The sequence below is a fragment of the Corvus hawaiiensis genome, chromosome 5, assembly GCF_020740725.1.
Source record: "Corvus hawaiiensis isolate bCorHaw1 chromosome 5, bCorHaw1.pri.cur, whole genome shotgun sequence".
NCBI lineage: Eukaryota > Metazoa > Chordata > Aves > Passeriformes > Corvidae > Corvus > Corvus hawaiiensis.
The window spans coordinates 25,313,268-25,337,410 of record NC_063217.1 but is presented as its reverse complement, the minus strand read 5'-3'; the positions used below and the strand labels follow the sequence as shown (position 1 = coordinate 25,337,410).

General features: G+C 39.1%; 1 protein-coding gene across 1 annotated transcript in view; it reads right to left on the bottom strand.

Annotated features, from left to right (window-relative positions):
- Positions 1-24,143, bottom strand: part of GRXCR1 (glutaredoxin and cysteine rich domain containing 1) — a 39,612-nt gene that overhangs the window by 8,367 nt on the left and 7,102 nt on the right. The window contains exon 2 of the mRNA XM_048305402.1: positions 1,164-1,403. Coding sequence (XP_048161359.1) covers positions 1,164-1,403 — 240 coding nt within the window. The remainder of the gene's footprint in view (positions 1-1,163; positions 1,404-24,143) is intronic.

Sequence of the window (24,143 nt, the reverse complement as noted above, 5' to 3'; positions counted from 1 at the left end):
GAAGCATATTCTACTATGAAGTAAAAATCACTGCCTGTTAATACTCTGCACACAGGTGATTTTACAGCTGCTATAGTGGACTGGCAAGGCCTATGACAGCAAACGATCTTGTTTTAGTGCTCAGGGAAGTCTAAATCATTCAGAACACATGGAAAGCTAGGAAGGCATGGGGAAAAGGAGAAGGAAGTGTTCATACAGGCCCAATATTTTTTATCCCTGTTTGTTGGTTACACTGCATTTTGTTGCTTAAATGTTTTGTGAAAATGAAAGCCTTAAGTGATGCAAACACAATAACCTCACTGTGTTTAAATATAGTTTTCCTTCACAATCACAGTCTCGCAGTCGGTGCTAATTGCTAGCTTTTTACAACTCCAAACAAATACCTGCTCTGAGCTTTCAGCCTGTTTTCTTTATGCCACTTTCCAGAATCATTTTCTTTTGATTTTTTTTTCTGTCTATGAGGAATACATTTCAAAAGTACAGATTCAATGAAAAGGTGATTTCAAATATCAATAGTCTTCTAGACCTAGAATACTAGTGTAAAAATGGGGATTAGAGTTTTCCATTTGGAGTTTATGTCTCGTAATAGGGCAGAATTGGGCTGGGTTTTTTTCTCTTCTATAGCCAGGCTTTTTTAAAAGTAAGTATTAGCCAATTTTGTATCTAAAATATGTTCAGCTGACTATAGGTCCTGATACAAACTACATCATCCAAAATTCAATGTATATTTAAAGCCTGACACCCCAAGGTGTTAGTCTCATATTCAACACAGATATTACTAAATGACAGGTTTATGCTATATATATTCTTCCTGAGTCACTCATACATGCAGGGTTCTCATGAGGGAAAAAATCCATTCATCTCTATTTTCATGGTTTCAATTACAGAATAAGATATTTTTTAAGAAACAGATGATGTCTTAGATGTATTACTGCCTCTTACACTCCTCCAGATAGTTTCTCCCTGGTTGTCTTTTGCATCTTTAGATAAAATTTATCAGTGAGGATCTGTGCAGTGCATACTACAAAAGGATTTCTGTATTTGATTGTTGCCCTCTCTGCAGCACTGCAGACAATTTTCTAAAACTCCTGCTTCTCGTTCATCAAGACTTTCATCCGCTCTTCCCAACTCTAAGATAAAACATAAGTTCATGCTTTACTTACCCCGAGATAATGGCCATCAATAAACACAACAGGGAGTGAGGGAACTACGCAGACACTTCTGCATCTTTCATCTAGTTCTTTTCCATAATCACTGTTCAGAGCAATGTTTTTTTCTTCAAATTTAACTCTGTGATTTTGAAATATCTTTCTAACCAGTTCACATCTTTCAAAAGTGGTTCTCACCACACGAAGACTGGTAGTATAAATTACTATGCGGCCAAACTCTGGGGCTGTTGAAACCTGAAAAAAAAATAGTTCTCATTACATTGAGAAGTGTCAGTAGCTTCCAAGTATTGAGTAATTTTATTTAAAATATTATTTAAGAAAAACAAAACCAAACAGTATCTTAAAAACACAGTCCAACATTCATCTTTTTTTCAAATGTGAAGATGGAACAGGAGGAATGAAGTTCTTGAAAACACCAACTTAAGGCAATTTAAGTGCTTTAAGTAAGGTGCAACTTGACTTTTTTTGGAAAGCCTTAGAGATGGTGAGTCAACTTCTATATTTTCAACAAACAGATATATTTTAGATCCTGGTGGAATTCCAAATGTGAATAATTTGACACTGTTCTGCTGATGTCTGATTCTGTCAATACAGTCACTTGTGTTTGCACACAGAGAGTCTGGTAGTACCCACAATAAAACTAAACTTTCTGCCTTAGGTGTCGTTGACAATCTCCTTCAAGACAAGAGCCTGAGCTACGCCTTAGCACATCCATGAGCAAACAGTAACTCAGAATACTTTGGGTCTCCATGCTGAACTAGATTATGACTGCAGAAGATACAGATGTATCCCTAATTTTTAACGTAGTTCCACAACAAATTACTCTAACATCCAAACAACAATAAAAAGGTATATTTTGTGTGTATTCAATGTCCAATCAAAAACCTACTGCAGCTAGATGGAAAAAGTTTCGCTCTACAGATCAGATTTGACATTCTACCCCACTTCTCCTCATGTAAAAGTTTATGCTGCTTCTTTCCTTTCTAGGATGAAAATAATTAGATAGTGTAAATACTACAAGGATTATTTTGCCCAAGAGAGTGATAAATTTTCAAGAAGCCTGAGAATCATTAGTCTAAACAAAGACATTATATTCAAATATATAACTAAAATGCCAGCTTTTTAAAAAGGTGGTAATGCAATTCCAAGCTTTCCAAATTGTCCATTATATTAAGCAAACTATATTGAATTATTTCATCAGTATTCCAGGTGTCAAAACACAAGTTAGAAAACAAAAAGCAAGGATACCTCTACTATACTGTAACACTGTACAGAAAATGAACTTTGACAGGTGAATAGATAATTTTCTACCCATGTCATGCAATAGCTATAAAAACATAGTTGTTAAATGGGGCAGATGCCATTGCAGATTTTGCGATATAACCAGTCATGATTTATCTTACTATCTAAATAAAAAAAAAAAAAAGATCCTTGCAAAAAGTATATTCTGCTTAGAGAGGTGTTTACAAGGTTCTTCATATGGTAAAGAGTTCCTAGGAAAAATATTTGCATTTCACAGATCACTTACAGAGCACTGGAAGTGCAATTGCCAACATATGTAACTATGACTTTCATCTCCCATTCTGGAAAGGAACCATGTTGTGATAGGTCAATATTTTTTCTCTTTGAATGGATGTCAGAAATTCAATTTTAGGAACAAGTGTTATGAAAACGGGCTGCTTTTCTCCAGCCCGTTTTCTAGGTTGAAAATCTGTTATACTGCTACTGCAGCATTGACTCTTCTCCAGCATATTGTTCACATATTCCAAGTGAGAGAATTAGCTCATTCTCTATGTAAAAGACAAGTACTCTACATAAATACTGCAAAATATTTTAGTAACCACACATGGGTTGCTTGAAGGAAGAGGAGTTCGTTGTTTTCATAAGTAACCATAAGAAGTTTCTAAAATATTACTTAAATAGAAAATTTCACACATTCATCATTTCTTCCTCTTTGGAGTGACAATACGTTTTGAAGAGCAAAACTATTCAACAGGATGAAAGCTCTTGTTCCTCCATAGCTCTAATCTCTAATGCTGTTTGTTCCCAGACACCAGAGGCTGGCAGCATGGGTACAGACAGTCATTATCTAGTGAAGCATCAGAACTGTGGTGTCCCTACAGCATACAAATAAGCAGCTGAAGAGGTGGAAAAATGGAAAGTTGTAAAGTGATCTGGAAAGATATCAAGTGGAAGGTGTGTACAAAGAGTCACTTTTATGTTTATTCCTTTATTTTTTCCTAATGTTGCAGTAAAGAAATACCATTTTTTGCCCTGCAAAGAAGTATCAAGGACATGGATTAAATAATTCTTCAGGGAAATTTTGATAAAAACCTTGTTTTCTGTGCTACAAATGTACACAATTTGTCCTTGCAAGGACTTTTATCATGGCACGAAAATCCTTCTTGTCAGTCACCTGTCTGAAAACCACATTGGTAACTAAAAACTGGGGGTTTATAATAAGAATCTATGTTAATTCTTATTTTTCTAAACAATATAGAGGCTGCAAACTGTAATATTTAATTACCAGGATACACTCTTGAAGTAAACCAGTAAACACTGTGGTTTTCCTTTCTAGGTTGTAACTGTGGCAAAAGCATAATTAATAACAAGCAATGTAAACAAATGAAAAGAAAGACACTTTAGAAAATAAACTTTTACAATTTTGCTTTGTAAACTTGAAATTAGAATCACCCCATGTAACTCATAAATACACATAAAACTCCGGGTGAAATTAAAGAGAATTCTCTGGTTAATGGGCATGACAAAACTTTAATAAAGCTGTGGAAGTTAGACAGATGAATGTACCAAAAGATTTGGAGCAACTTACATTAACCACTTATTTGCACTTCTTGTAGGTGGAATTCTCATTGAAGCAAGAAGCTTATGATGCCTAAGCTTTTTATGTATTTTTCATATCTTTGTAGCTTGATAGATTGCAAATGAATGGCTGTAGCTCCAGTATTTTCCTACCCTTTCCCCCTAGATTTTAGAACAACAAGCTAACCTTGTAATACATTCCTCAAATACTGTTTAGTCTTATTGTCAGGAAGAGGACCTACAAGAAAAACGTTTTGTTTTCCAACCAGAATCTGAGAAATCATAGCAAGAAGGGGGACAAAGAAGCCCTTGGACCAGCTCCAAGGGGTTGACCCAGGGCTGGGTTACTGGGGCAACTGAATCTCCTATTGGATGTACCCATTTGATATCCTAATTAATTAACCTTATAAAAATTGTAGAAATCTGGTGCTGGGTGTGCCCATCACCACTGGGACACCTGGAAGCTTCCAAATAAAGGTCTGCTTTTTACTTTACTATTCTAACACTGTTGCAAGGGGTTTTTCTCTCTTGATTGTAGGCAACACTTACAGATTACCGTTTGGCTGAAGGCGGCAACTATTGTGTCAGATTCAGGAAACTCTGTGCACATGGGCCAAGACTGTGGTTCAGAGAAAGAGTCTGAATAGAAAGACTGCCAAGGAAGGGATTTAAGTGTTGGGGTCCCTCCCCCGCCGTGTAGCCCTGGGAGAGGGGCCCTGAGGGCACAGACACGGGGCTTCCCTGTCCCTGCTCAGCCTCGTTCCCATTGGTTGGTTTGTGTTCCCTGCGCGGGCAGAAGGACCCTTGGTCCCGTGACTGGAACAGTTCCTCAGCAGAGCCCCAGCCATGCGGCTGGAGAAATAAACATCTCTCTGAAACAGCTATCAAGAATCTGTCTGTCCGTATATATTTCCTTTCCACGGGACTCCTGGTTTGATATATGCGTGTTGCAGGATCCCCACTGCAACAAATGGTGGAGATTTGTGAGCAGAACGATCCCCGATCCCTAAGCGACTGATTTGTGTGAGTAAACCCTGGAAACTTTGGATTCCTCTTCTTGGTTTTGCTTTGCTATTCCATATCTAAACTATGGAGGAACCGTGGGAAGACTCTTGGCTCTCAGAGCCGCATATGGACATTTATCTTAAAATGATTCTTGAACAACGATTTGTAAATTTTAGCTTGATTCAAGCTCAAAAAGAACTGAAACACTTCCTGGCATGGTTGTTTAAGAACTTTTTCTATGTTTCTTGGGATTTAATTCTTACCAAGGGCTTTTGGAAAACCGTTTGGACACAGTTAATACTAGAGTCAAAATATATGCCGATGGAAGAATATTTTCGTGAATATTATTTAGTTACTGAGACTGTTGAGCAATGTCAGCTGTGTCCTGGTGAAGGGAAGCGTGGCGCAGGGACCGTGCGGCCCAGGCCACGTGCACCGAGCGCTCTGAGAGCAGCAGCAAGGCAGTTCCCGCGCGCGGGCGGAGCCACGCGAGCCGCAGTGTCGGTGGCGGAGCGGGGAGCGGCGGGACCCGGCGGTGCCTGCCCGGTCCTGTGCAGCGCGTGGTGGAGCGAGCCCCGTGAACGCCCGACCGAGAGGGGCGGCGCGCGGGCAGCGGCTGGCGGCGGTGGCGGCGGAACGGAGCCGCGCCCAGCCGAGACGCGCGCTGGAGCAGGGCGCGGGGGAGTCGTCGCTCGGGGGCCCGGCCGAGACGTGGGTGCAGCGCCCGGCAGCGGCAGCGAAGCTGTGACCAGAGGAGGCGACGCACGGAGAACTGAGCGGCGTGGCCCGGCCCGGCCCGCGCAGCCCCGAACGCGACCCCGGGAAGAGCGCGCAGGCACCAGCAGCCCCGACAATTCCAACACGGGAGCGACCGAAAGAGACAGCAAAGACGCAGCGAGACAGAAAACAGCAGCCACTCGGAAAAAGGAAAAGATCATAGCAACTAAGACCTTAGGGATAGTAAAATGGTATAATGTTAAGCAAAATTATGGTTTTATAACAAGGTGTGACAACCAGCAAGACATATTCGTGCATAGAACTGCTATTAAAAAGAATAACCCTGAAAAATGCATCCCAAGCTTGGGAGATGGAGAGGTGGTGGAATTTAATATTGTACTAGGGAGAAAAGGGTTACAAGCATCGCAGGTCACTGGGCCTGATGGTGTTCCTGTAAAAGGCAGTATATATGCAAAAAATCGTAGTCATGTTAGACAGTATCTCCATTGTAAGCCCCCCCTACAGTTTCCCTTTCCTAATCCCACCTTTCCCTTTTACTCTATGTCCTATTACCCCCAGTGTATTCCCAATCCGTTTTTTCATCCGTGGTTTCCCTCACAAAACCATGCTTTTGCCAATTATTTCCCCAAAAATCCCTTTCCAATGCCGAGTGGGGGATGAAAAGGGGGAGGGAAGAAGTTAAACCCTCTCCTGCCTCAGTTTCCCCACAAAGCATGCTCAGAGAATTCTGTCTCCCTTCTGTCAGCCCTAAGATGTTCCAGAGAATCTGTTTGGACATTTAAAGACTCAGGAGGGTGGCTTGTTTTGTTTTGAAACTGTTCTTGTTATGTTTATCCAGTTGTTTTCATTCTCCTTTTATTAAAATAAAACGGGTGAGGTGTTGGGGTCCCTCCCCTGCCGTGTAGCCCTGGGAGAGGGGCCCTGAGGGCACAGACATGGGGCTTCCATGTCCCTGCTCAGCCTCGTTCCCATTGGTTGGTTTGTGTTCCCTGCGCGGGCAGAAGGACCCTTGGTCCCGTGACTGGAACAGTTCCTCAGCAGAGCTCCGGCCATGCGGCTGGAGAAATAAACATCTCTCTGAAACAGCTATCAAGAATCTGTCTGTCCGTATATATTTCCTTTCCACGGGACTCCTGGTTTGATATATGCGTGTTGCAGGATCCCCACTGCAACATTTAAGTTTTCAGGGGAAAATAAATTTGCTTTAGTAACAATCCTCTACATCATTTACAGCTCTTAGTTTAACCATCTTTAGTGTTACCATCTCCCCAATAGTCAAAAGGCACATTCTGCTTTACTGCCTCAGCCTGAAGAGCTTGCATTTTTCTTGGGAGCGTCAAGCAGCCAGAAACAGCATTAGCATGACCTGCATCATTTCACAGCAGAGCTGCCACTTCCAGTGACTAAGAAACAGCTGCCCCTTTTTTTCTGTCTAGAGAGAAAAAGTAATTGCTTCAATCCTGTTCATGATTGAACACGAAAAAACCATGTTACTTCCTTTGTGCCTGACTCAGTCTTTTCCTAGACTTCTTCATCAGGTCAATCAGGGCTTTTGCAAATCACAGAGTCATAGAATCATAGAATGGTTTGGGATGTAAGAGACCTTAAGGACCATCTAGTTCCAACACCCTGGCATGAGCATGGACGCCTCCCACTAGACCAGGTTGTTCAAAGCCCTGTCCATCCTGGTCCTGGTGTACAACTGGGGGAAATCGATCCCTCTGCCATCCCACTGCTGTCCATCTGACGTGGTTGCAACTCAATGTAATCCTTAACTGGGCAAATCTTCTGCAAGCAACATGAGGGATTTTCACCCATGAGGTGAAATTTGTGAGCTCATTATCAAGAGGGACCACAAAAGATAGGAAGAAATTGCTGCTGGAAAAGAGAAGGCTTAATAGAGCAAGCAGATAAGCAACAAAATGAAGGGATGCTGGGGACTGAAAAAGGACTGAAAATACAGAACTAACGAAAACCAGATGATAAACTAAAACCTAAAATGTCAGAATACTGACAGAGGAAGACTAGTAGAGACCAAATGTAGAAATAAAAGCATGAAAAAATAACGAAGAGACAGGCAGTAAAACAAAACAAAGTACATGATAAAACAGGGAGAAGGTCACCAAAATAAGACATCCTGAACCTTTTTTAAAAGAAATCCCAGTAGTCAGTGTAACTGTACAACAAATATATTACTGAATATGTGAATTTCCAAGTTCCTTAAAAATTTTGGAATGTCTTTAAAAAAAAGTTGTGTATTACCGGAGCTTCAGAAATATGAAATATTTGAGAATCACACTCCTAAAACATGTCTTTGAGCATTTACATTTTCTGTATAACAGTTGCCTCGTTAATAATAACAGACGTCTCAGTAGCTCTGAAAAAACAGTACAACAGTCAGGTGTTTCCATGGTGCTTCTGAAAGCCAGATAAACACCATAAATCTCTCATGAATATCTCTGAGTTCAGTCTTTCCCCACCATCTCTTATCCCTGACTTCTGGGTCCAGCTGCAACTAAAGCAGCAGCAGAAGTGTCCGTGTTTTTCTATTGGTTTCATAGTTACCTTGGCCCTGACCAGTCCCACCAGTCTGAGCAGATATTTCTCTCCTGTTTGTGAGGAGAATTTATAAAATTAACTATTGAAAAACAATGCTAAATTAATTCTTCATTGTATTTGCCATTAATCACTCTCTAAACACACTCTATAGATTTTCTTTAATATGTTTTATGACATTTTTGTCTGCCTTGCTGGCTTTGAGTGGCTTTTTATCTTTTCACCAAAACCCTTAACATGGACATTTTTGCAGCACAGTTAATAGCTAACAGTGGTCCAAGCCAACGCTTCTCTGCTTGTACTGTAAGGACTACTGCTATACCTTGGGGCATAAAGGGATTTCTCCTAAAACAGTGGTGAAATTTGCTTTTTGAAAACCTTTGTATATGACCATGTCTGCAAACAAGTAAACAGACAAGTCCATCAGTGAGAGGAATACTATACTCATGATGCTAACCTCATTTTTATTTGGTTGCAAATGAAAACCATGAGAGCAAGGCTACCAAAGTAGTCATGGGATGTTTTTTAATCCTATCTCTAAGTAGAAAGTATAAGCATGTGTTTTAACCCCATTAGTTGAAAAGAATAGCTATTTACATGCATATTCATATATCATTAATTTTGATGGAAGCATCATCCACAAATTTACACTCGATTCTTTTGAAGAAGAAAGTTATAAGTGAAAAAAAAAATAAGCTGGTATAGCAGTTTGGTAAAAGCTGAAAAGCTTTATCACATAAGAGATTTCTAAAGGTTTTTACTATGTTCAGGTATAACATTCAACATGTTATTCATGCAGTACTGAATTGCTTGTGTGACCTAAATCAAGGGCTGATATACCCTTCTCTGTCTCAGAATATCATCTTTCAGCATCTCAGAGCATTCTGCTGAATTATGCACCCCATGGCTCTGTAATTAGATACTATCAGACTGGCAGAAGTATCTGCTTCACTAAGTAGGCTGAGGCAGGAATCTAGAGCACATTACAAACCCTGTGCCAGAGATGCTTCAGTGAGTAAATGCAACTCTCATGATCTAACAAAAATGTTGAGCAAATGAAAATGAGTTATGCATATATATATTTTGTATGTATGCTTGCATATCTAAAATTGAATTAAACTGCTCACTTCATAATTGTCATTACATCATTTATAGCTTGAATTTGTATCAATAACTGAGTGGCAGGAAGAATTGTGATCTAACTTTCTGATCACAATCTGGTTTGGACTTTCTGTTTTTATTTTACACTCAGAAAATGAAGGTAAGAAAATAGCTATGACTTTCTTGTTGAAGAAGTTCTGCAGAAAAAAAAAAAAATTAAGCATTTCATTTCTGCAAGATTTAAAAGCTTTTACTAGCTTTTGCATTTTAAAAGACTTCCAAAATACATACAAAAATAGTGAATACTTTCTGAAAGATAACTTGAAACTCAAAAGCTATGACCAAAATGTTTCATTGTTTTTCTATGTGCTACTTCATGAGAACATACACGTTTTCAAAAATGTATAGCATTTAATGAAAAACATACTTTTCATCAAGTCACTGTTTATGAGAAAATATGCAACATTCTTTGGATGAGATGGCTGAAGATTGAAGACCTGTGTTCTAGCAAAAACTACAATATTTGCTATCATAACCACACAGAACAATGCTAATGGTGTTGTGGACCAGTCCATTCTGTCTATTGGTTGTCTGGTTCAAATTAAAGTTTTAATGCTATCTTCCCAGAAGAATTGATTTGCTGGTCATAAGATCTCTTCCAACACACAGACTTAATCTACCAAAGTAAAATGTTTTTTCTTTGGCAAGTAAGATCTGTTTACACCTACTGAAGCTGTTGCAAGCAGTCCCCAGTCGTGGCGTGTACTCTTGGTATGAAATCACATCCCTTACATGTCACTGTTTGCAGTCCATCCCTTTATGGGCTCTCACACAGAAAAGCACAGTGCACACATAATTTTGAATTTACACTCTCTCTTAAGTGCTTTACTACATTAAGACTGCAGTACTGTTTGCATTGCCTTCAAGGACCCAGCACTACATCAATATTCAGTAAAATTCAGAACTTTATTAAATTCAGGAAACTGTGCATGTTAGAAAAGCTCAATAGAATGAAGACTGATTTCTGCAACACAGCACTCATACACTCAAGTCAAAGCATGTACTGGCCTTGTCTTGAAATAACACTATACTTTTTCTTATGCAGTTTTGGCAATTAAAGGGGGTATAAAATGTAGGACTTGTAATCTGTGACCCCTTAGGGCACTGAAATGATATCACCAGTTGCCATCCTCATAACTATCAGCAAGCTGGGAAGGTCCACCAATACCAATTTACATGTGAGGCTACCAAGAGCTGCACTCCTAAACAAGGTAGCTAGAGAGTCTGGGACACTCCCAAAGAGATGCTAGCTTTGCTTTCTCCAAAAAAGTGGTCAGGTCACTGTTTTCCTCAGGCTTTAAAACAGCACAAATACTTGTGTGGCTTTTTTCGGGCTGTGCATTGTAACTCACCTCATCCACAAACAGCAGCTCTAAGAATACATCAGTTTCCAAAAGCTGTGTAGGAGCCCAGGCTCCTCTACCTGTCATAACACAGGACATGAGACATGCCTTTTGTCCCTGTTTGCATTTCATAGGGCTGGATAACTCTGAGGAGCTGGGCATAGTTGCAGAGAAGGCCTATGATCCGGCAACAGCCTAAATTCTTTGATCTTCTAGCTCCTGGGCAATTCTTGTCTCTCTTATCTACACACACAACATATACTGCTGTTTGTAAAATAGTGCACTTTTACCTCCTGAAGGTTGACATCCTCAAAATTGTTCAACTGTAGAGTAAAATAGATACAGAATGCAATTATACCTCAGATATTGGTATAGCATATTTATATCTGTAATTCATTTGTACTTTTCACTGTGTGTCAATGTTGGGGATGTCAGAGGAAATAACAAAAGTAATAACAATATTACTTGTGATATTTATACTGTTCCTTTTATCCTAAAATCACTTGGCAGTATACTAAAAAATGAAAAACCAAAAGGAAGTCTTTCCATCCTCTGACACCATGTATATGTGTGTTGTCACCATTTCTGTTCCTCAAATAATACCATATAACATCGCATCTCTTTTTCTGCCACTTCAGACTTCTCCACATATCTTCTGCACAGAGTGCTGTTCATATATCAGGGATATCAAAGGGCTTTGATTTTGAAGCAGAAGAATACTTATAATACCACAGCAAAGGAGTGCAGGGCATGACCTGGCCTCTCCCTGCTCTTTGTAATGCTTCAGCTATGGTCAGGTTCAGAAGGCACAAAGACTACAGCTGAGCTCACCTCCCAGCATCCTTGCTGCTGCTCATCCAGCACACACTCATACAACCAGGTTACAGCCTGCTCACAGGTGACCTGAGCTCCGATAAGAGAACAGGTTATCTGCCCAGGGCTCATGGTCTCTGTGAGACCCTGTATCCTCTAGAGTCAAACTGTGTGATACAGGTCTAGCACTGACTCTGGGGTAAAAGCAGCTCCTGTTCAACAGGGCACAGCAATGCTGTGAAGTCAGCTGGGGCAAAATTTATTTAAAATAAATGAGAAATATGTTTAAATTAGTTGAAAGAAGATCTATATCTGTCCACATCTAATTGGATTTTATTTATCAAGTGCTGAAAGTTCTATCAGTATTTTCTTATTAGTGTATTTATGCCATTCAGTGTATGATGGGATAAAATGAAACATTTGAAAATCAGAAGCAAAAGATGATCCTGTGATTAAACCTAACCTAGTCTGCACTTCTCCTGGGAAGAAACACTGTAATGTAATTCTTGTTTCTCTTTTGCTTGCTCAATCCTTATTTCCCTCTCTCCTCATATTTATCAATTTTACATCTCCAAGAAATTCTTCTCAAATAGAAAAATGAGAGAGTCTCTGAGAAGAGTCCTGGAAATGTTACTCTGGTTTGTAAGAAAGGACAAGCATTTCTTTGTTCTGCAAGGACACTCCTCACAAAGATTGAAGGGGAAGAGGCAGGAGCTACTGACAATAGTTTTGTTCTCAGCAGTTTAGGTGAGGCACAAGAAGCCAAAATAAGGAGTGTCCAACAACCTCCTTTCACATTGTGCAGTTCTTTGAGCTGTTCCTGCATTCAGAAGAAGCCAGACAAGATGTACCTAGACTGTCCTGTGACATTTATATGAAGCCGCTTCAGGTAGAGAGACTCCTGTGTGGGGAATAGGCTAAGAGAGGTAATAGCTGAGCTGTTACTATTATTTCAAAACCCCTTAATTGTTGCAGAGATCTGTGTGATTCAATTTGCTAGTGTCCCCTTCCCCTCACATTAGCCTTATAAAGACACCAAGTAAAATACAATATTATGGAGCAAACATCAATAAAATATTAGAGCCAGTCACATCATCCCACAGGTAATCTTTTTGCCTGTAAAAAGTTGCACTGCCAATAACTTTGAAATTTCCATTATCAAAGAAAATCATAGGATCATAGAATGGTTTGGGTTGGAAGTAGAACTCGAAGACTACCTAGTTGCACCCTTCATGTTATGGGCAGGGACACATTCCACTTGACCAGGTTGCTCAAAACCCCGTCCAGCCTGGCCTTGAACACTTCCAGGGCTTGGGCTTCCACAACTTTTCTGGGCAACCTGTTCCAGTGCCTCACCACCCACAAAGTAAAGAATTTCTTTCTAGTATCTAATCTCAACCTACTCTCATTCTGTTGGAAGTTATTCTCCCTAGTCCTATCACAACATTTTTATGACTTCTTTCACATCAGAAAAATCCAACACAAAATTCAGTGTAGTACAATTTTCTTAACTGCATTAGCCAGAGAAAATTATTTCAGAAAATTTTCATCAGCCATCACAATCACCATACAAAAATAATATGCAATAATTTTCTTAGGAAAGACAGATTCAGTTCTTTTCCATTTACAGCAGGAATCTCCCAGTGCAACATTGAGGCAGCAGTGAGAAAATATCTAAGCCACGGTTCAGCAAGGCATATGATAACTTTCCCCTTCATTTTCAAAGTGTGCTGTGGGATCTCACACCAAAATAGACAATTGAAACCTCATATACAACCTTTCAGCCTCATTATGATCTCTCCTACAAAATGTGTCTCTGTAGCCACATACTTCCTGGATTCCTTCAAATTAGGAATTGGGTGTTGTCCCATTGCTTTGATTCCTTTGAGCATATCAATCATTGTAAACCATGGAAAGAATTACTCTAGGATTATTATTTTATATCTATTCATCTGACTAACAATACAGATACATTTCAAGGTCTTTAACCAGTTCTAGCTGATAACCAAGATTCAGCCTTGTAAAAGTAAATGTGACGGAGAGAATGCTCTGTCATTCACAAGGCATTCACTAAATAAAGTGAATGAAACAGCAGTATTTCCTAGAATACACTAGGCAAAGGGAATTTATTTGTCATTGAGAAGGTTGACTGGAGGTATATTCATAAATTTATTTGCCATCTCTTGGAGCACAATTCTTTGAGCATACATTAGTGACTATTCACCTGGATAAAGTTCCATGGGAGCTAGTGTATGCATTTTACCAAATACAGTGTTTTCTTGTCAGGTGACCAAAATGGTCTCAGACCACATGGGAAGTACACTTGCTTTTTCTGACATTGATCTTCATCTTCACTGAGAGCTTGAATGCTTCTCAGCCTTCAGTGGCAGGGCCATGGCACATTCCGGCCTTGTCTTTTCATCTGTTAGTTCAGTAACCGTATTTTGTCATCTCTGAAACAAACTGATTGCGAAAGGAGAGAGTAAAGAAAGTTAATGATTGCTCTGATGCTGTTCATCAAACAGCCTGTTCAGATATTACCCTCTTCTTCCCTCATCAATTCATTTAAGAGCAACAAGATTTCCTGTACAAGAGGAAAGGTGCTGGCATCACTTTACTTGTAAACACAGTATTTGCAAAATGGCTCCTTTGGGACAGGAAACAACACTAGACCATAAAACTTTTCTTTCCAGCAAAACAAGCTAAGTTTTTCAGTGGGGAAATGCTGCTGTTTCTAATAAGTAGCTTTTTGCTTTTCATAGCTGTTTTATAGTATATTTAATATGAACATTCTTAATACCTACCTTAACCTATGCAGAATACATCATTGCCCAGAGAAGTTGTGAATTCCCCATCCATGGAAGTGTTCAAGGCCTGGCTAGATGGGACTCTGGGAAACCTCATCTAGCAAGTGGCATCCCTCCCCATGGCAGGGGGTTGGAACTGAATCATCTTTAAGGTCACTTCCAAACCAAACCATCCTATGGTTCTGTGGTTCCACACGGTGCAAACTCCAATCGGCGCCTATCCTAAAAATGAATTTCCTTTGGCATTGGGTTATGCCATATTTCCCCTCTGTGCCTACTCTGTATTGCAAGGCTCATTGTAGTGTGCTGTAATCTGGCATCCAACCAGGGAAATATTTGTTTTCCACAGGTGCAGTGCTAGTAGGAGATTTATAAGCTAATGTTCCTGATGTTTGATTATCTGCTATGTTTGATGAATGGCTTTCAGCTGAACAATCTGAGTGGCAACATAAACATTTTTTCTTTGTTTGATGTAATCATTGGATCAGGAAATTGAAACCCATACTTTTGCACAATTGTGTTACAGTGTTATAGGTTATATCAGCTCTCTGATTTGCTTCTTGGGTCTTCAACTGCATAAAATAAATGCTGATTAGAAGTGTTTATTAAATTTTATTACTGCTTCTTAAGAAATAGACTGTGCCAGTAAGGTACAGATGAAGAGCTGAATTCGGGAAAATTAAATGGTAAAAACTGCACAAATTTTGCAAAACTTCAAATTCCCTTGTGGTCAGAACAGTAGTTCTGGTGGAAATGACAATACAGTTTTTTCTTTTAGCTAAAAAAGTTACAAAGAAAATTCACCATAATATGGGGTTAAAATATAGGTATTTTTAAGCTGTAATCAAAAGAACAGACAAAAGGATTTATCTTACTGTTGGTCACCAACAAGTGTGGTTGAAGTACAGTGTTAAAAAACCTCCTACATACTCCCGTTAATCTGTCTTTGCCAAAATTTCTGAATTCAAGCTGTAATTGAAAACACGTTTCCCTCATCCCTTTTTCTTTCTTTACTTCAAAGATCTGACCAGATTGCAGAGTAAGCTTCCCTTTCCCTCCAGAAAGCCTGATTGCTCTTTATCTCTCTTCCACATCAAATTCATTAATTTTAAAATAAGTTTTAAAATGAATACACAATTTTGCCAGGCCTCCAGGAGTGATTTCATTTCCTCTAATGCTGCCAGCATGTGGAAGCCTTTCTTCTGCTGCTACAGTAAATGTCTGATCTATGTGAAACTAAGGGGACCCAACTTTTCAATTATCCCCGTGAGGGTTTTTGACTTCGTTACAGAAAGTACAAGAAAGGACAAGGAGAGAGCTGAATTTCTTTGGCTATTTTCAGCTGTTTATCTGGAGAAAGTTTACTGAAGACTTTGCTCACAGAACAGCAGCATAACACTTTACGCAGTGTGCCTTGGACATGAGTAAGATACAGGCACTTTAAAGTGGCTGGGAAATGCGGAAGTAAAACTAAATGTGAAAGTAAAAATTGTTCACAGTTTATCATTCCTACACATTTTCTGTGTCTACTAACATATGACACATAGTTAGAGAACAGGCAAATTTGAAGGTCACTGTTATTTCAATGTACCTTGCAAACAGAAACGAATTAATGTAAAAGAGGGAAAATAAGACTACAGCATGTCACCTAAGGAAATGCTGCTATCGGTAAATTAAAAATGTATGGCTTGAGCTGCATAGCATCTGCCTACCTGAAGCTGTGCCTGTAAATAGTGTGGAAGACCAGAGAACTGAAACAATGGATCACAGATGGGTCATGAGAATAATGTTAGTATTAATTACACAATTCTAAACAAATTTCAATCCCCAGAAATCTGAGAATAAGTCTCCGTTCTTAGAAGAAGATTTGTTCTAGATTACATCATTTAATTTCCTGCTGCTTAACAGTTACGAGTTACCACTTGGTGATAACAGTTATATGTGGGAGTATGAAAAATAATTATTATTCAACAGTTGATCAGTGTTTATTTCATTTCTATCTTTTATCGCTAGCAACAGGAATACATAGACTGAGTAAAATGAAAATTGAACTTTGATAAATTGAAAATTTTCTGAAGTTTAAAAAATATTGTTCAATTTTTCCTTTTTTTTTCTTCTGGGCCTTTCTGTTTTCTGGGCTCTACTCAAAACAAGAAGGGTTGGAAATAAAAGGAGGGGGCATGTAGGTCCATTTGAAAGTGTTCTGTTTAGCACTTAGTGTTTGGTCACTTGACCAAAAAGGACCTTTAAACACTTCTAGAATTGTTTATATTTGGATGCATGTATGAAATACTTGATAAATGACTAGTTATTTTTCTGACATAATTATTTTTGATACCACCAATTCACATTTTAAGCTACTTTGTGGATTTCTTTCTAATAATATTAATAGAATTTTTAAAATATGTTTCATTCTCTTGGAAGGGAACGTTTAATCCTACTACATACTCAGACTTTGGTGGTAATTCTACTGGTTTTTTATGTACCATTTCCCACGATGACACCCTGACTTGTTAAAAAACAAACACAATGCATTTGCTTGAAACAGCAGTTGTGGAGTTCAAATCCTATTTTCTCTTCTCATGACCAGCTTTTCATTTTGCTTCTTATTTACCACAGTGTTCTAGATGTTTGAACCTATGTTGTCTATCTGGGGACAATCATTGGCCAGCTCATGTCCTCTCTGAGAATATTCTGCAAGTAAGGATGGCTTTAGTCAGGAGTGAACTAGAACAGGACTTGATGAGAATAGACAGATCAAGATGAAAGTGTTTGCTATCTCAGACGATGTGAAAAAGTGAGCTAACAGCATGGCTCTGAGTGAGTCCTTGTTTGTGAACCCTGACCCCATCTGTCTGTAATCACTTCTGCTTCATTCAGTAGAACATTTCATGCTTCAGAGCAACAGGCTTGTGTGATCAGCAGCAAATGGCTGCCATGAAAATTACAATGTCTACTCTGGTCCATTTCTTTTAAACTTGGCAGCAGCTTTGGAATACCCCGTATAGTGTTCTCTGGCAGGCAGATGAAGTTTAAAAAAAAGCAGATTTCTATCCCTTCCCTCTTTCTCTTTGCTCCTCCCTTTCACCAGTTCCCTACTCATTCTTTCTAAAATATTCCCTTGGTGTCTTTAGACTGCTGGAGAGACTGATAAATGCTAATAATAACATAATAATAATACATACATACAGGGATCTCTGACTCATTTTACATTTAAACATTGCCAGGTGCAGTTAACTCATGCAGTGATCCCCTTTATAGTTCCCAAATGTCAGTTAGTTTGGTTCATTAACAGGCATTAGAGGTCTATGAAAACTGTATTCTAGTCTGTTGAGCTTCTTACAAATGCCATTCATCATATTTCTGACTGGAGAATGAAACTGGTGAGATCCTGCTTATGATATTTCATGGCTCTTCCTTCTTTGTCAGCTATGCTTTGTGTGGTAAGTGAACCTGTTTTCCCAACACTTACTTTCAATATACCAGATAGGAAACAGCACAATAGTCCATTACTCATTATATTTGCACCAGTGTTGCAACTGGTGATTCTCCTAGTGCTAGAGAGAATCAGCAAGTAAAACTGGTATTCAGGAAAGCCCTAATCAGTTACACTTAGCTCAATCAAAAATATATTGCATTTTCATTGAAAAGTGTTTCAGACTGTCATGGATTAATTACAGCCTAGAGTCAGTCTGTCATATATAACAGAACTCCTCACTCAAAAAACAACTAAAGAAGGTAATAACGTTAATGAAATAAGTGTCATTCTCAACTGCAATCATCAACAGAGAAAATTGAAAAATTACTATCAATTCTTCACAATTAACCTTCTTAAGCAATAAAATGAGAGGACAGGGTTAAAAAAATTCTGGTTTTGATTTGGGATACATGGAGTTTTTATGTTCAGCAGATAATAAGCTTTCTGTCAAAAGTTATTTTATCTTTTACTGCATTTCTACAAATGGAAGCTGAAATGAGATTCACTAGAAACTCTCAAGGAATGTTGAGCAAATCAGAGAAACCACCACCCTCCCTTAATTTTCAATGCCAAACATCTGACAAACTATGTACTTTTTCTTCCCTGACACCTTATACAACTTGAAGTCTAGCTGAAAATGTTACTCGTGGGTGGAGATAAAAACAGGCTATTCTGTAAAGGTTGGAGTTGTCATTTGCACTACACAGTTAAAGAAAAGGACAACCATTTGTCAGGTGGACACGAAGCATTATCTCACCTGGGGTCACAAAGCACTCAGCAACTGGTAATGAATTCTGCACAGACCTTTGAACGAGGCAAAGATCAAAGTTACAGTGAGATTGGTGCACCAAAGTGCTGATTCAGTCCTCACCTCTCAGAGAGCCCTATCACTCAATTTATGGAAGTGATGCAAAGGAGTATCTTGTAGTTATAGCACTACTTTGTTCTGCATTAGCACTGAGTGATGAAGGACCTTGTTTCCCTGCTATATTACTTAACCTAATTGGAACTATGCTCTCAGCTATCTCATTACTTAATAATACCTAGATATTTGGTACCTTCATCTTCAAACCTTGAGTAGTTAATTATTACTTATATACTCAATATCCATTTTTTAAATTAAAGATCCATCTACATTGCACACTTAAAGAGGTTAATTTCTTTTTTAAGCAATAGATTTTCAAAAAAGGCAGAGAGCTTGAGATTTTTTATGCAGATACAACTCCTAGACAGCATACCTAAACCAGCTCTGACCTAGAATAGCCTATACTGTCACAGCTAGCCTTGATGTATGAAAGGGGACAGGTGGCTCGTCCACCAGTTCCATGTGAGCAAAATACAAGTCAACTTCATGAAGCAGAATTATAAACTTCATTGCTGGAAAAACACTAAGGCATAAGCTTCTGTTTTCTTTCGGTTTTTAACCATGTAGGTATAATGTCTGGAAATCAGAATTTAGCAGGTTGTATGGTTTATACCAGGTCCTAAACCTGTTGGTCAAAATAGCCACCGAGTTAGTTATTCTGTATATATCACATCTGCAGTTGAACTAATGTTTTAGCAAGGTCAGTGTAAGCAGCTTTACATTCTAGTCTGATTCAGGATTTCGCCCAGAGATGTGTATTTTTTTAAATAAAACAGAAACTCATGTTCATATAATCATACTTTATCTATATCATATCATCTATATAATGTCATAGAGTTAAATGTGTTCTGCTCAAGGAGTAAGACTACAAATGAAGAAGCTGAGATTATTAAATCATCTGTCTGCTTTTCTTTTGGAACAACATTTCAATGGCTTCTTTGCATAGATATCATTTAATACCATGTAGCAAGAACAATCAATAACAACATTTATTCTAATTTCATATCATGTCTTCAAACAATGCTGAAACCCCATACTTGATTGCACTTCTGCCAGCTGAATAGCCTGCCAAAATGAGAATTGAGACAGCATAAAGAACAGGTCAGAAGGTTCACTAGACAGTTCTCCATTTTGGAAACCTCTTGCTGTTATCTGTTGTGTCTTCAAAAGAGAACTGCTGGAGCAGCTGATGATGAAACCACCTGGGTGAAGGAACTACATTATTCAAGTCTGTTCCCACTCACAAACAGCTAAAAAAGCTCCCCATAGTATTAGTTACCTACATTCAGCTGCAAATATTGGCCAGTAAAAGTGTCCTTCCACCCCACAATCTTCCACATGAGGATGCACAAGAACATCACCCACCAAGCAGACCAGTTTGCAAAAGGCTTGACCACCCAGCAAATACAACAATAGCTGTCATGGCAACATTTTGCAGACAGTTAGATGAACAGAATCTATTTCCTGAACAAGTCATTTAGAAACTGAGCCTTTTAAATCCTTATGACAAGTTTAAGTTTGAACTTGGAGGGTCTGAGTAGGTGCTTATATTTTTGAATCATTGTGGGATTTGAAAGAACAACCAGATTTACCCACTGCATGAGTGAATCCGATTGAAACCATCATAGAATCATAGAAGGCATCAGCAGGACACCTTTCACTAGACCAGGTTACTCAGAGACTCATCCAACCTGGCCTTGAACACTTCCAGGGTTGAGGTATTCACAACTTCCCTGGGCAACCTGTTCCAGTGCCTCACCACCCTCACAGTAAGGAATTTTTTCCTAAGATCTAATCTAAACCTACTGTCTTTGAATTTGAACCCATTCCCCCTTGTCTGTCACTACATGCTCTTGTAAAGAGTCTTGCCCCATCTTTCCTCTAAGTTCCCTTTGGACTGGAAGTCCACAATTAGATCACTCCAAAGACTTGTCTTTTCCAGGCTGAACAAACCAAATTCTCTCAGCCTTTCTTCATAAGAGGGGCCTGATCAACTTGGTGGCCTTTCTCTGGACTTGCTCCAACAGGACAATAACCCTCCCGCATTGAAATCCAGAGGTGACACAGCACTTCAGGTGGGGTCTCGCCAGAGACCTCATCAGCCAACACCTGGAAAGGGAAGTTCTCAAGGTACGGATTATGACCTGTGACAGGTGGAAAGAAGCAATAATGCTTAAAGCTCTCCTTTTTCACTGTGTCTATCAGTCTGCCTCTTAGGATATCCTCCACTTGAACAGCAATGAAATGTTTCATATTTGCCTGTAGGGCTAGGAGGGAGAGTCCTTTGCATTTAGGTATAGCAAACCAATAGCAAGACATGAGCAGCTGGGCAGGAAAATATCACATTTTCTTTAAAAAGCTGTAAGTTCTTTAGAGACTGAGTTCTTTCTGTCTTACAGAATTTGCAAGGAGAAACAGATTTTTCTTAAATAACAGTGTATGACTCCTGACAACTCCCAGTAGTTTTAAAGCTTGTTAGATAATTAGCAATCAGTAATATTCAAAACAAGGGTACTGAGAGTGAATTTCAAAGAAACTATTCTTTGCCTTTGTAGCAGCATTGGCTGATTTGTCAGTGCAGCTCGTAACACTGCATGGTGTTATAAATGTGTGCAAATATTGGCCAGTAAGGCTTTTTATATTTCTTTTTGAGAAATGGAGAAAGAATGAGTCTGTGTGTGGTTTTACTGCAGTATAGAAGACATACTTGTCTGACATTGAAGGATGGTGTCTCTTGTTAAAATTCCAAAGCAAAATGGTACTAAGGCTGTTAAAATGCTTTCCACAATTCATACTAGCAATGAGTGAAGTTTTTCTGTCTTCTTTCTTGCCATGCGTGAAATGAGTCTCTGCCTCAGTGAATCCAGCTGCTCATCTGTGACCATTTCTGTTGCTTTCTATGATGGAGGCTATAAAGAGTCATGCTGTGACAGCTTCTCCACAATATAACTCCTGCATCAAGCAAAACCACAAGATTTCCTGTTTGGATGGGGAGCTGTAACTTTCCAGCTTCTTTTCAAAACCAACATGCTGGGGATGCTGTCCTATTTATTATTCCTCTTGCAAGCTTTGGGAAAATTCACTGAGGTTTGATTTTCATGTTTTGTACTACCTTGCAATGGATGTTGCAGCCATTAGAAAGGTTTTCATGCATGAAAGCTGTACTCTTTTCTCTCTGGTAGCAAATTCCATTCTGAAGAATGTTTTATTATATTTCAGCTACAAAGTTATGGTACCACCAAATGTTGCAGTCACAGGCTAAAGTTCTAGCCAAAAAAAAATATGATGTCTTTGACCATTTCTTTCTTTCAAGCTGTTAATCATGTACCTTTTTTTGGTGCAGTATGTAATAAACTGCCAACCCTAGTAGACAAATATCACAGCAAGCTGTTGACAGAACAGAGCAGTCTAGAAACACAACACCTGTGGCACATATACATTGATATTTCCTAGCTTGTGTAAACCTACACAAATCCTAGTATTTGCAAATCCTAGTTAAGAACTGAAACAGTTTTGAGATCTGCAAACTAAATAATGGGATTTTAATGCACTTAACTTGTTAGAAAATTTTTTTAAGTTTTAATAAAGGAGCTGTTTTTTCATCTTCATTATTACCATATTTTTGCAATTGCACAGCTGTGCACTCTGGTGACAAATTAGCCCAATGTAGCCAAATATTTGCTTCCATGTTTGTAAAGTTTTAAGTAAAAGATACTTCACCTAAGACACTCAAGTGCAATGAGGACCCTTAAATATTTGGCTGCAGAGTAATTTATTTGTATACAAAATTAAGGGTCAATGACCAAGTATGATGATAGGAATTAAGCAAATAGGCAATTTATTTCATCTTTATGTGTTCTACAATATTTGTATTTGCTGTGTCAAAGGCATGCAAAGATTATGGGGCAATGAACTAGCAGGCAGCCTGTTTTACCATGTCAAAGAAAAGTGAATAGCCCCAAATTTTCTTGATAGTCCTAGTTTTAAGAATACTTCAAAAGATATTTTCTCCTTATTTTCCTGCTGTGTTACCAAATTGAGCTTCACAGATGGCAAAAGACAAGAGCTATTGCTACTAATTAATGATTAAGGCTAATCAGTTCATCTTTTTCATCTCTGTTGTAAGAGGCCAATTCAGGGGGAAAAAAAATCTTACTCTTAGAATAAGTAGAAAAAAATTATGTACTAGCATCCTAAGATTTTTTTGATAGGCTGCTTGTGTAACATGACTCTTTTTCAAGTTAGTTTGAAGCAAGATGAAGCATTTTCCATGGTAATTCAAAGGCTGAGCACCTTATTGAGCAGCCCCCCAAAGGGACATTATGTAAGAGTCCCAGAGCAGTACATAGGCTCAGACCTACTGCTCATCTGGTATCCCAGGCCATCTACCAGACAGATAATTAAAAGTAAGAGTCTGGAAAGTATATACGGCATTTCCTACTAATACTGTTTCATTTTATGACTATTTTCAGATCAGAGAATTTCCTGAGGCCAATATGACTTAAGAATCCCACTTAGTACAACCAGGAAGCCTTTTTCCATTTGGCATTTGCATTTATTCTTTCAAAAAGAAAGAAAATCTATTTTTAGATTAAAAGAGAGAAGATGAAACAAGGTGGCAGAACATCATAATTTGCAATCTCTCATGTCTTGAATACCTGATTCAGTCTCCTCCCTACCTCTTTTCCCTAACAAGCAAGTCACAGGCTACAAGCTTTTCTAGGATGCTTCTATGCTGGAACAATGTGATCCTTATAGTGCTTAAGAGAAAATGGAAGGGGAAGGGGAAGGGGAAGGGGAAGGGGAAGGGGAAGGGGAAGGGGAAGGGGAAGGGGAAGGGGAAGGGGAAGGGGAAGGGGAAGGGGAAGGGGAAGGGGAAGGGGAAGGGGAAGGGGAAGGGAAGGGAAGGGAAGGGAAGGGAAGGGAAGGGAAGGGAAGGGAAGGGAAGGGAAGGGAAGGGAAGGGAAGGGAAGGGAAGGGAAGGGAAGGGAAGGGAAGGGAAGGGAAGGATGATGCTGAAGAGCACAGTAGTATTTGCTATGGCAAGTTGAGAATCAGCAAGCCTGTGTTCTACTCCTGCTCCAACAACTTATTCTCACTATCTTGTGACTATTTCAAAGTATATTTCCCACCGCTGCCTCCTGCAGGCACAATTCATAACAAAGCAGCATCTGTTTATGTGTAGTTTGTGTAGGAGCTGAGGCACCAGGCATGCTCATGGAACACCTACTGCATGAAGCCATGCAGGTGGGACAGGCAATGGAACCCTTATTTTACAGATCCCATAGGACACAGGTAGTAAGTAACTGTCAGGTCCTGTCAATCCTGAGATGCTGAGGCATGTGGCCAAGGCAGAGAATTAGTCAAATTTTCATTAAGGAAAGGCTC